The sequence below is a fragment of the Gopherus flavomarginatus genome, chromosome 7 (genome assembly GCF_025201925.1).
Source record: "Gopherus flavomarginatus isolate rGopFla2 chromosome 7, rGopFla2.mat.asm, whole genome shotgun sequence".
Taxonomy (NCBI): Eukaryota; Metazoa; Chordata; order Testudines; family Testudinidae; genus Gopherus; species Gopherus flavomarginatus.
Genome location: NC_066623.1, coordinates 79349012 through 79362460, shown reverse-complemented (window position 1 = coordinate 79362460; position 13449 = coordinate 79349012). Strand labels below are relative to the sequence as shown.

The following is a 13449-nucleotide window of genomic DNA, read 5'->3' as shown; positions in this document are numbered from 1 at the left end:
AGTCAATGAGAGTTTTGTTATTGACTTCCATGGAGCCAGAGGTTCACCCAAGGTGTATAAAACTGTAATTCAGGCTTTGATTCAGCAAAGTACCTAAGCATGTGCTTAGCTTTAGGCACATGATTAAGTCCGACTGACTTCAAGTTAGGCACATGTACATGCTTTGCTGGCAGCCAAGCTAAAGGCCCTAGGAGCTGAGATACCTCTGTACACCCTGTCTGCAGTGGGCTGGTCAGCCAATCTACCTTGTTGCAAATCTGCTGACCATGTCTCTACCCCTCACTTGGCCTGCACCCAGTGCTTAATTTGTAATGAAAGGGGCCTGGGGTTCAAGCAATTAGGTTCCAGGGCTCAAGCAACATTTTTACATTCATAACTGATGCAGCAAGCCCAGAGATGCTGGGGCTATGAATTGCCAAGCCTAGAGGTGCCAGGGCTCAGCCCTGGCAGGACTGGCTCCAGGCACCAGTGCAGCAAGCAGGTGCCTGGGGCGGTCTACGGAAAGGGGTGGCATGTCCGGGTCTTCGGCGGCAATTCGGCAGCGGGTCCCTCTTGCCGCCGAAGAATAAAGTGGCACGGTGGAGCTGCCCACCCCACCCCCCGCCGCTTGGGGTGGCAAAAACCCTGGAGCCAGCCCTGAGCCCTGGCAAGCCCTGGCACAAATCAAGCACTGCCGGCACCCAATTCTTGCTATCTGTGCTGCTGCTAATAATAACTGCTCACCCAAAACTCCCACTGGCTGCCTAAAAGAGCAGTGCTAGGTCTACAGAGGAGTGCATACACGGCGAAGAGACCCATTACATGTGTTGCTAGGATTATATATAAAGTATTTCAGGTTACAAAGTTTTTCCTCATTTGAAATTTTATGATATTGACTATTTGCATTCATTAAACTATAAAAGCATTAACTTTGCTCATACCAAGGAATCGGATGGTTCTGCGCACCAGTGGATTTATATAACAACAGTCTCCAGTTAATATGGTTTTTTCTTGGTTTTCAAAATCCCTTGTAGCTAGCTGTAGACAAAACACTGCAGTTTCTCCAATGATTATCTAAGGAGGGAAACAAAAGGGGAAGACACGGTACATCAGAGTTCAGCAAGCATAAATACTAATGATGTAGAGATGATTGTTTGTTTGGTTCGGGGGAGGGTTAAGATAGGACAAGAAAAACAAACAGAAACCACATAAGGGAGTCAAGTCCTGCACAGTTAATCTACTTGTGAAGGAAACATGCCATATAGCTTGTCTTAATGTATTTGCATAAAAAAAAAGAGGATAACCTTTCATAACAGAGACTTGACACTTACACTCACGACCCAGTTTTCAGGAAAATAAATTCTTAAGAGCCACAGACTACATAATATCTGAAATATGTGTAAAAGCATCAGGAGTGAAGGGCTGATGCTGTGAGGTGCTGAACACTCAAATCCTATTGACTTCAGCTGGCACTCAGCACCTCGCCAGACTAGGCCCTAAATCATTTGATCACAGAGGAAATACTCACTCTAAAGCTTCTGTTCACATCAGGGATTGTTTGGCCACAGTAGGTATTTAAGGGACAATGACTGCCTATTTTGCTAAGCGAGTTTGTCAAGTTCGATATTAGCTTTGTTCATCACACTTCAACAAAATGTCATTGCTGATATCTGAACAGTCACTGGGGCCTGTTTCACACTTTACAATCTTTACACCAAAGTGAATTTATATTTTAAATGCTTTTAGACCACACACTTTTCAGCTCTGTCAGTAAGAACTGAAACATTCAGAAACACTAAACAAATGCCAAGTTGAAATTTAAAATAATCTTCATAAAGTGTACATTGTTTTACCATATGGCTATACACTGCTCTTGATCTGCATGTGTATATACAACTGAAGTTTTTTATACAGAGTACTGAAGTTTTACACCATGTACAGTATTGTGGGGGTAAGGGTGGTCTAGTGAATGAAGTATAGGGTTGAGATACTGTATACCAGTCTGCCAGGGTTCAGTTCATTATGTGATCTTAGGCAAACCATTTTACCTGTTTGCCCTCAGTTAACCCATCTACATAAAGGGGATATCAACATGTATACCTATTTACACAGCACTTTGAGAACTTTGGATGAAAAGCAGTATACCAAGTGCCTTGCTATTAAATTCTGGAAAGACAGCAACCCTTATTCAAATAAACAATGCTGTATTATGGCCCAAATTTTTAAAAATCTTCCCATAGGAAATAATTAATCTTTTTTAAAACCACAAAATGGTTTTGAACAGCTTTGTGAACTACATTATTCACAAAAGCATCACACCAGAATGCAGAACCTTCTGCTACTGCTTGCAACGTCAAAGTTGCTTAGTATCTCTGAATCTGCTGATCCATGGGAGGCATAAATATGGGTTCCCCTTCTTGGTTTACAGGAAAGCTGGGGCTTCTCAATGGGAGAATCAGGATTTCCAAGTATCTCATGTTTCTATGTGGGACAGGCACCCTTGCCCATCACTTGGCAGCTTGTCTCTATTGGTTGTATCTGAACCCTGACAGGAAGCAGTGATGGTTCTCCTGTTGAACCTCCTATCTCTGTTGGTAAGCCAGGCAAAGACAACTGCTACTCATGGCATATTCACCTCATCTGGGTCACCTGGATCGATCAGTCTTCACTGTCATTAAGACTGCACCGATCACAACACATCCACCATTCTTCTCACATTCTTGCCTTTCTTCTCCACGTTCGTCCGAAATGTTTTACAATGTCATCTTCCCATCTTCTTGGAGGCCAACCAGGTGGTCTTTTCTGTTCTCACGGGTACCACTCAGTAATGACTGCAGTCCACCTATTGTCCGTGAACTGCGCTATGTGGTCCACCCATGGAATCTTATTATATCTGCTTTCCACAACAGTATCTTTCACACCACTAATCATTTCATTTGGGATACGATCCAGAAGGGAAATTCCCAACATAGCTCGTTCCATTGCCCTTTCAACTACCGACAGCCGCTGTTCTCTCCATCAGTGCACACGTTTCGCTGCCATACAGCATGGCTGGCAGCACTGTTGAACTGAAGATATTTGTACATGTGGTCTTGTCGATTTTTTCTTTGAGGATGTCCTTGATGGAATTAAATGCACACCATCCTGCCCGAATCCTTTGCGAGAGTTCTCCGTTCATGTCTTGGCGCATATTAACTTCTTGGCCCAAATATATGTACGTTCCACTTCTTCAATTTCTTCTCCTGTTACCATTATTCAAGCTTTTCGTAAGACATCTGATCACATGTATTTCGTTTTGCAACAGTTCATTTTTAGACCGACCTGACTGCTTTTTTCTTGTCAAGTCTTCATAGCATATTATGCGATAGTATTCTGCTTCTGAGGTGAAATAAGTTATTCTGGTACTTGATATGCAGTTTCGGGGGTCAGAAAGTTTAAGAACTCTGCTGTAAGCAGAGCTGTTGATGTGCCAGGTCCTGCTCTGTGCCCTCAGATATAATGTACAATTAGTGGAATAAGTCATTGTGCACAACAGGCAGCCATTTGTATTCCTCCAAGGCCTGAAAGCTGATGGATTTCTCCGAGAGTTTGGTGACAGAGCTGTGCTGGCAGCTCAGATAAGCTGTTCTTCCCTCTCTGCAGCTTTCTACATGGGCACAACTCTGCTGTTAGAGGGTAATTCTCCTCTCAGATTCTCACAGCAGATCCTGGGCCAGATTCTGTTCCCCACTCCATCTTAGTACTGCACACATCCCTTGTCCTACCATCTCCATGTGAGTAGCATCTCTACAGAGATGGAGGCAAAGGGTCCATGACCTCACTGCCTCCCTACCCCTTTGCTGTGATTTGAACGCCCAGTATGGACTAAGAAGGAGCAATCGCTGCAATTCCCCTATTACAGAGGCTGCTACAGTGCCCAGCTTTGCATGGGGAAGATGTGTAAAGGGAGGGTACGACAGAAGCTTATCCCAAGTATGTTGAATTAAATGTGATTATCTGTGTACTTCCTCCCCACAATAACTCTGCAAAAAATTATTTTTCCTGATAGTGTTCAAAGCCCAAAATGAATAATTCTGTTAAATAAATTAGTAAATAATTATCCTGCTGTCCATGGGCCATCGTAGCATTGATATAGGGACTTATAGGGATACAAACATACTGAGAGCGATGAAAAAGTGACAGAGAAGATAGTAGCAGTATCCATTAGGTTGTTTTGTCTGAGATATGCTTGCTAGCTTGGACCACTAAAGGGAAGAGCACATTCAAAAATTCAGAGGTCAAGGATGGATTCTATAATTATTATAGTTATTAAAGAATGAATCCTAGATTTAGAAGAGCCAGTTGAGCTGGAATTATAATGTATAAGGTATCAGAAAAACAAAGATTTTTACAGACCTATATATGGTGAATATTTTATTTAGTGTAAAATTTATTTTCTTTGGAAAATTCACATCTTAAGTCAAAATGCGGTTTACCTGGCTGTCTTAGTAGGGCTAGCAGGATAAGGATGGTGCAAGCGATTAAGGGAACTAGCCTAGAATTTGAGAGACTTATGTTTAAGTCTCTTCTCTGCCACAGTCTTCCTGTATGATCTTGGGCAAGTCGCCCAGACTCTGTGCCTGTTTCCTATCTGTAAAACAACTACTTCTTCTTCTTCAATACTTTGCCAGACAGTTGGCCGTAGCGATCGTTTGCCATTTGGTCTGTTACTGAGCAATTGTAAAGGCTTGATGGCCTGAGAGTCCAACATCAGAACAGACTTGATGAACCCATGTAATAGGGGGTCTCCCCTGGGCTGCCTCCACCCTTCAGTGGTGGAATTTTGTCCTAGATGTTAGAAGCCACCTGGAGAACGGCGTTCACTGGAATGTCTTGTGGCATCCTTGCCGAAAAGCATAAGGCGCCGCTTGTGGACAATGGCCCAGTAGTCTCTAGACTCAAACGACCATAAACATCTGCATTACAGATGAAGTCATTCCACTTTATGCCCAGTATATGACATTGACATTTTGTGTTGAAAGCCAGCATAGCGTAGTGTCCATGTTTCGAAGCCATACAACAGTATGGGAAGGATACAGCTTGAATAAATCCTGAACTTGGTTGTCATACTAAGATGATTATGATTCCGTATCCATTGTAAATGGCCCATGGCAGATGCTGAGATGCCAATCCAAGGGGGAACCTCCATGTGAGAATTGGAGGAGTTGGTAAGGATAGAACCCAGATAGTGAAAGCTGGAAACTGATTCAATGGTTTCGTTGTTTAAAGAGATTGGAGTCACAGGTGGACCTGGTCCTAGATTTTGCAGTGTTGTCTTTGACCATCAAACATGCAGACCAATCTTAGCTGACTACTCCTCCATATGCTGGAGTGCCTCACGAAACCTTCTGCGCTCTGTACTGAGAGAACAACGTCATCAGCGTAGTCAAGGTCTGTGAGTGAGAGATAACCAAGCTCAATGCCTATGGAAATGACGGACTGCTGCATTATGAAATCCAAAAGAGTGCAGGGGCCAAGACACAGCCCTGCCTGACACCAGATACTGATTTAAAAGACGCTGACATCTGATTCCCCAGATGAACACAGGCAGTGGTTCCATTATGTAGCTCTCTAATCAAGTCCAGAAGAGTGGTTGGGACACCTATACCCTTTAAGGTCTTCCATAATGTGACACAGTCTATTGAATCAAATGCAGCCTTAAGAGCAACATATGCTACCTGCAGGGGCTTCCTCAACTCACAGTGTATCTCTGAAAACAAGCGAAGAGTCAAAATGGTCTCTAATGTGGACCTGTTCCTTGTAAAGTCTGACTGTTGGGGACGATGCTTCTGATGTAGCAAAGGCTCCAGGCATGTCAGCAAAACATGTGCAAACACCATCCCTGGAATGAAGAGCAAGGTGATCGGCCTGTAGCTCTTACATTCACTTTGTGGTCTCTTGCCCTTATAGAGTGAGATCACAATACTGTCCTTCCAGGGGATTGGCAGAGTTCCAGTTCTCCACATCAGACGAAAGATGGCCAGAAGCGATTCTGCTATCTGTAAAACTGGGATGGTGATCATTTCCTACCTCAGAAGACTGTTGTAATTAAAGGATTGTGAGGTACTCAGATACTATCATAATGAGAGCCATATAAAGCATTAAGATAGATTGCAGAGGATATGTACGTTACATGTTATGTTGCAAACTTCATTATGAATGCTAAGATTTCTAGAAAGAGAGAGAGAGAGGCAGAGATATACATATGCAGGAAAAGAAGAATCATCCAGAGAAAGGGCACTAGATGTAACCCATAGGCAAAGTTCTCTCCCCTACACTTAATCTCCATGGCAAATATCTTTCCTGTGGTATGACCCATACTACATCCAGTTCTTTAAATTGAGAGGAGGGAAGTCGAACAATATTACTTTCATTTGATACAACTTAATACCTTGCTTGTTTTCTTGGCTGTTATGCACGGGTCCCACAGATTCAAAAGTGTTCTACAACGTAAGTCCTTTTTCTGTTCACTTTTCAGGATGATTGTAGCATTTAGCACATATTTCCTAGATTAGCTCCCACTGCCAAAATTCTTTCAGTTTTTTCTGCATTAGTCATCTTCTGACGCTATCTCCTAAACAATCCAAATCTTCTCAAGTCAGGTTACACTGGCACTCATCTGCCTTTCAGTTTTAGCATCGTGTGTACATTTAGATATCTATTTTCTGTATCACCTTACCATTCATATGGTATATTCTGAACAACAGAGGTCCTAAATTCGGAACCCTTTTCTAACTTGAAATATCACAATACACCTGGCTCACTCCAATTATTAGATCTACAATAGCTGTGACCTCACTGGTTCTTCAATATATTGGATAAAGAAATAACCTTCTGCTAACTCCATAAACACACAACCTTCTTTACCTTCCTCTACTGCGGGGGTCGGCAACCTCTGGCATGCGGCTCGCCAGGGTAAGCACCCTGCCAGGCCAGGCCAGTTTGTTTACCTGCTGCGTCGGCAGGTTTGGCCAACTGCAGCTCCTACTGGCTGTGGTTCGCCGTCCCAGGCCAATGGGGGTGGCAGGAAGCTGTGGCCAGCACATCCCTCAGCCCACACCACTTCCTGCAGCTCCCATTGGCCTGGGAAGGCAAACCATGGTCAGTGGGAACTGCGGTCGGCCGAACCTGCCAACACGGCAGGTAAACAATCTGGCCCAGTCTGCCAGGGTGCTTACCCTGGTGAGCCAAGTGCCAGAGGTTGCCGATCTCTGCTCTACTGTTTACAACAGACAATATCCTTGCAGATGAATTAATCTAGCACATGGCTCCTAACATCCTAACAGATAGATTTTTTGTGGACCACCTCCCCTCTCATTCACAGTTATTTGGTTTATCTCCTTTCTCATTCACGATTGCATAACACCCCTGGTTATATTTCGCAGGATTAAAAAGAAGATTGAACATTCATGCAGATAAGACTATCTAATTATAATATTAGGAGATTAGAAGGAAATTGTTCTAGGAGCAGATTCTCCTGTTACTGCCTACTTTAGGATTTACTAAACCTCCCAATAAAGCATCAGATAGTACCCACTGTATGTGACAGGACACTAGACTACACAGACCACTGTTCTGATCCACTATGTCAATTCTTATGTTTATGTTCCAGTTACAGCAATTGCTCACATGCAAAAATAATTCTGGGAAAATATTTATGTGACACGTTCTTTAATGTGCTAAGTGTTTTGTCCTTCTTGAAAATACTGATGATACTGTCTACTTCTGCTCCTCATTTCATTCCTCTCTCCGACCAGTTCTGTTTGTCTCAGCTGGAAACAATGAGACTGATTCAAAACCCACTGAAGTGACTAGAAGCCTTTCCATTGACTTCAACAGGACCAAACCTAATGACAGACAGCACCATATAGTCCACTAAGAGCTCCTGACCACCTGAAAGATGTCCCCTTATCACCATGGTTCAGAGACCAGCGCACAAGAACCTCATGCCTGAATTCACAAGTCCTGCTTTTCTTCCAGATTTGTGAGAGGAAAAAGCCAGGCTAAAAAAATCTTACTGAAGATGGATGAGAGGAATGTTTGTTTCTAGTATGCTTTTTGTGGGAGAAATAACTTCAGCAAAATGTGGGTCTTATCTTGCAGGCCCTCACATTGGTTTCAACAAGAATTTTTCACAGAAAGGGCTGCAGGATTAAGGGGTTTGTCTTGTTGTTGCTGATCTGCCCTCAGATTTGTTTTCTTAAAATAAAACAAGATAGTGTTGCATTTCTGGCCAGCATTCACCTCCAAGTGACAGCAATATTCACTTCTGAATGACATCAACATCCTATAGAGCATGTAAAATCTAGCAGCACACACTGTGGTCTTAGTGATTTTGTAGACTAACTCTACAATCTCCTTTAAACTAAAACTGGCTTATGAGGTGACAGCCCTGGCAGGAAAAGCAGTGGCAGTATTACCAACAGTAGCAATTTCAAAGTTCATTATGCAAAGCTTTCCCTCGAGGCCATTTTCTTTGTGGATTCCTCATTCTCATTGCTTCTTGCTTGTTTAAACTGACTGAGAAAGCCATCGCTAGTTTCCTCCTAAACACATTTTCTATTGTAAATATGACCAAAAGTTCTGAGGAAAAAAAATTCTTCTGAAGGAAATGTATTAGTTGGTAATTATACAGAGAATAATCCACGTGGCATTCAGCATGCAGAAATACAATTACATTGAGTAACCACTCAGCATGTGTTGTGAGATGACACAAAAAAGAATTCCACAATTTATCAGTAAATGAGCAGCAAGGAAAACTTGGAAAATAGCCTTCATTTTCAATGTGGTGCCTTATCCATAATTAGGAAGGGGGTCAGTTCAGTGCATTTAAAGTTATCACTGAAAAATTATTAGTAGTATATCAAATTAGATTTGTAAATATTAGCAGCTTTCGCACAATTTTTATAATATAGGAAAACGTAAGTCGCATGTCAGTCAGTAAATTAGCTAACTATTTCTAACGGCATTAAATGCTCTTTATCTCACTTTATGATATATGGTATAATTAGTCATTATGTAAAAACATTGAAAGTTGTTCACTTTATACAAATTTTACTCCTGCTTATAGGTGAAAAGTGCATATTAATCAGACATTTTATAACCAGAGGACTTCAAGGGAATGCTATGAGAAAGCACTTTATAAAATATAAAGTGACCAGCTTTGTCACTCAGCCCTCAGCCTTTGAATTACAATAATTTGTTATACTGTTGTATTTCAGTAGCATGAAACAGAATCTTTTGAAGTACATTGTGGCTAAAAGCTCTCTTATTCTGATCTTTTGCACTTATCTGTGAGTACCTTCCCATTCCCTATGGAATGTTTATATGGCCCCAGAGATGAGTTAGCTGCATAGCAGATAATAATTCCAACACGGGAAATGCATCATTTGAGGCCAGAGTTCAGACACATAAAAGGCCATTTTTAGATATGGTTATGAGGATTTAGATTTAGGCTATTTCTAATGCAGTTATGAGAATCCCCTTTACATGACCATTGCATAAGGGAAGAGTGTAAGTCTTATTCTGTAATGTACACATCATGGGCTAGATGTTGAGATGCTAATGCCTGATCACGCAGAGGTGGAGAGGGAACAATAAGCTCCTTGTGCAAGGACCAGCCTTGGAGAGATTCTACCTGTCTGACGAATAATCTCTTTGCTATACCTCTTACAACAGTGTGGCTCTGCACTACTTCCCCTATTCAAGACTCTGAGTTAAAAGGCACAGTCTAGCCCTCTGTACTGTTGTCAAAAAAAGGCAGCATTCAGTGGTCTGTTATGCATGGAAACTCCTTGGATGAATACAAAATGGATAAAACACTATGGAATCACTATGGGGATGCTCCTACGATTGCTATATGGAGGCCCCAACAGGCTGCTCTCTTAAAATTGTCACTGGAACAGCTACAGGTTGCTGGGACAAGGAGCATATTCTGGAATGTCACATTACAAGAGGCAGAGTAGATAATCAACTCCCTATACAAATAGAACCGGTGAGGAAGGGGAGCAGTGGCATGATGATCAGTGGTCATTACCACTTACTCAGTGCAAATGGGACTCAGAGAAAGGCATGAATGCTGCAAGTCATTGCTATGCCAAGTTAACATTGGGGGACATTGGGAAACGTGGTGATTGAATGCAAAATTGGTGGGGCACAAAGATTTGTTTGTGCCTAATAAAGTGCATTGGTGACATTGTTTTAGACATGCTTAACTATGCAAACCTATCAGTCATGTAATATTAACAAGCTGCAGGCTAAAACACTGTTCCGCAACTGGAAAACTGGTCACAAGTTAACTGGGGAGTTTGTATCTTGCATGTTGCTGTCCTGTTCTGTATGCTCTGAAGGTTTGGTGGGAGATAGAAAATTTGGATCTCCTGCCTCTCATCCTGTCCTCAATTCACACCAGCTTCTCCCCAGTCCAAATGAAATTGAACAGAAATCGTGGGGTGACAACTTTCTCTCTCTTCAAAAGTACCTCCCTCCCCATGAGTCCTGTCTTGTGTGATGCTTTGATAACAGTGGTACTTCCTGCTTCAACAGTGCCATTGAAATGCACCATGCCAGAAACTAATTTCAGTAACGGCACGATTTTGGACATTGCCTATCTTCCGCTTATTCTAATAATCCAATTTTCTCAAGAAGAGGAAAAACAAAGCACTTCTGGGATTCTTGACTACCATTGCCCCACCATACTTTAAAATACATTATAGAAATTGAGACATGATCCTCCCTCTTTAATTTTCCCTCCTCTTCTACCTCCTATCCCCAAACATCTCCCCAGTGTCTAGACATGTTGCTCCTATTCTGACCACTTTTCTAGTGGGCATGTGTGTCTCTGACTAGTGCGTTTAAGAGGGTGGGGCTAGTGTTACTAGTGATTTACCTGGGGACTGGTAAGTATCTGCTGTGACCTTTCCTGGATGGAACTGCTGCCTGAATTTACATATATTTTGCAGATATGGGGCTAAATCATATAGTGCTTACTCAAGCCATTGAGACTGAAGGATCAGACACTGTACCCTACATCATTATTAACACATTATGCTCTAATATTGGAATTAAACAAATGATGCTGCCCACCTGACTGATGTTTGTCACTAGTGTTGCTTTGGCTTTTCATGCCAGACAAATGCATCTGCAAAGCCTATATTTATACTTCCTCTTGGCTCCTGTTTGTCACTGTAAATTATTATTTGAGCCATGATTGCAAAGAAGCTTAAATAAAAGTAATAATAAAAAAGTCACCATTTTGCAAAATGTTGTCTTTATCTTCTGAACGACATAACTGCTTCCTTTGAAGCCACACATCTAGCACTGCTCTAATTATAAGGGCCTCTGTATAAAACTCTCTCCCTACGCACATATCTTAAGGCTACTGTCTAATTACCAACCCAATATATCTATATTTTTCCTGTTAAAGTCAATGATAAACCTCCCAATGAGTTCAATGGGAAGAGGACTGGCCCCCTAAATCCTTTTGCAATTAGGGATGAGATAAACTGTTCAAATAAAATGTGGGGTTGAAACATAAACTCTAGAAACGAATGCTGTCCCAAGAACTAGCTGAAGTAATGCCAGCAAAGCATACTGATAAAGGACTAAGTATCAACTTATGGGGAAGGAGTCTAATAGTTCACATAAATCAAACAGAAGAGATCTGACAAAAATGTGAGGTTTGCTCATGATCATTTGTAATTATCTTAAAGTATTTCCTTACAATTAAGCAATTGCTGCAGAAGGACAAAATATAACTAGAGATGAATAAAGACACACTAACATCCCTAATGGAGAAATACTTGATGGTATGGAATTATTAGTCAAATCTCAACTGTACTGTATTTTATCTTCTGTACTTTGATCATATGCTCAAAGATACTATATCTTGAGCACAAAAGCAGCAGTAAAATTATGAATAACCCAACACTGAAATACAGATGACATTATTATTTCTAATGTATGCAGAAGATAGAAGAATGAACCCTGAAGAGGGAATGGGATTGCAATCTTTATTAGATGTTTGATACAAACAGAAGGAGCCCAGCTGAAATCCTGGCCTCACAGAAGTCAAGAGCAGATCGCCCATTGACTTAAAGTGGGCCAGGATTTTAGAAGAGATGCTATAAGTATGTACCAACCAGAAGGGAGAGGACTAGAAAACAACAAACTAGCAGCCCAAAAATAACAGGTTCAGTGGTACTGATTAATAAAGTATAGACACAACAGTGTAAGATCATCCTCCTGCAGTCCTTTTTTTCCCTGCACACTTGAAGAGCTATAATTTCACTGTGTCCAATTATTTCTCCTTGAGAATGTTATAATAAATGAGTAAACTGAAGTGATGTTTATTAGAGATAAAATTTTAATGAAGGCACAGAAATGGGAGCAAAGAGTTATTTATAGCATGAGCATTAGAGATTTTAATGGTTACTTTAATTATGTAACGGTAGTTAACTAATCCATACAATAAGTCTTTTTATAGTACAGTACATACCAGTAGCATAAATGCCTTTGGTATTTACTTTAATTTAGGAGTACATGAGAAAATAGCATGGCTCAACATTTTTTTTTCCCCCACAGGCCAAAGAAACCTAAAGGGTATATCTACATTAGACTTTTTTGCCAAAAAAATATTCATACTATTACTACCACTGCTTCAGCTATACTGGGTGGTAGGAATAGTGAGAAAGTTGGATTAGACAGGGCACCAGATGGCTACTGGCATTGTAAGCGACATGTTATCCAATCCAGTTTAGAGGTTTACTTAATACAATACTTAAAATGCTAGAGGTCGCAAGTACCTTCATTAGGGTGACTCACTGGTGGAACAAAACCAGAAATAGCAACAGTGGGAAATTTTAGCAAACATTTCTAGCATAGAAAAGGCCTTGCAAAAAGAAAATCATGCACTTTACTGCCAAGACAGTGGAGTGCAAAACAGCTTTTTTCTAGATACGTGGACTTGCAGTAAAAATACTGTAAAGGCTACATACTAAGGTGAGCTGAGTAAGTCTTGTTACTTTTCTTCAGTGTTTGTGTATTTCTCTGTCTACTTCATAAAACAATGCAAATGGTATTTACCTTTCAAAGAGTTTCAAAGAACATACATTTTCTATTTAGCTGTAAAATAATGGTAACAAGATGTGGCTGGGTATATCAAATGTCTTGAGAAAAACTCAAGTGTTGAATGGAGACAAGTATGTTAAGGAACACCTAACTATATCTATATTAGAGTACTAGGGCTAGAAAAGTTGTGAAATGGATGGGCTTCGATGCAGACTTTATTGTGGCTTGAGTTACTCCTCTCTGTGAAGATAAACAGATATTTAGTTAAAATGTATAATTTCTATGTGTGTGTACACAGCATTTGGCCCAATCTCTCAAACTTTGGACAGACAGAGCTCTCACTGGAAAGAGGAGTTCCAGGTG

The 13449-nt window shown here is 41.1% G+C and overlaps 1 protein-coding gene across 2 annotated transcripts in view; it reads right to left on the bottom strand.

Moving 5' to 3' along the window:
* Positions 1-13449, bottom strand: part of PLPPR5 (phospholipid phosphatase related 5) — a 78727-nt gene that overhangs the window by 28170 nt on the left and 37108 nt on the right. For both annotated transcript variants that reach the window (XM_050960981.1, XM_050960982.1), the window contains one exon: positions 921-1053. In XM_050960981.1, coding sequence (XP_050816938.1) covers positions 921-1053 — 133 coding nt within the window. The remainder of the gene's footprint in view (positions 1-920; positions 1054-13449) is intronic.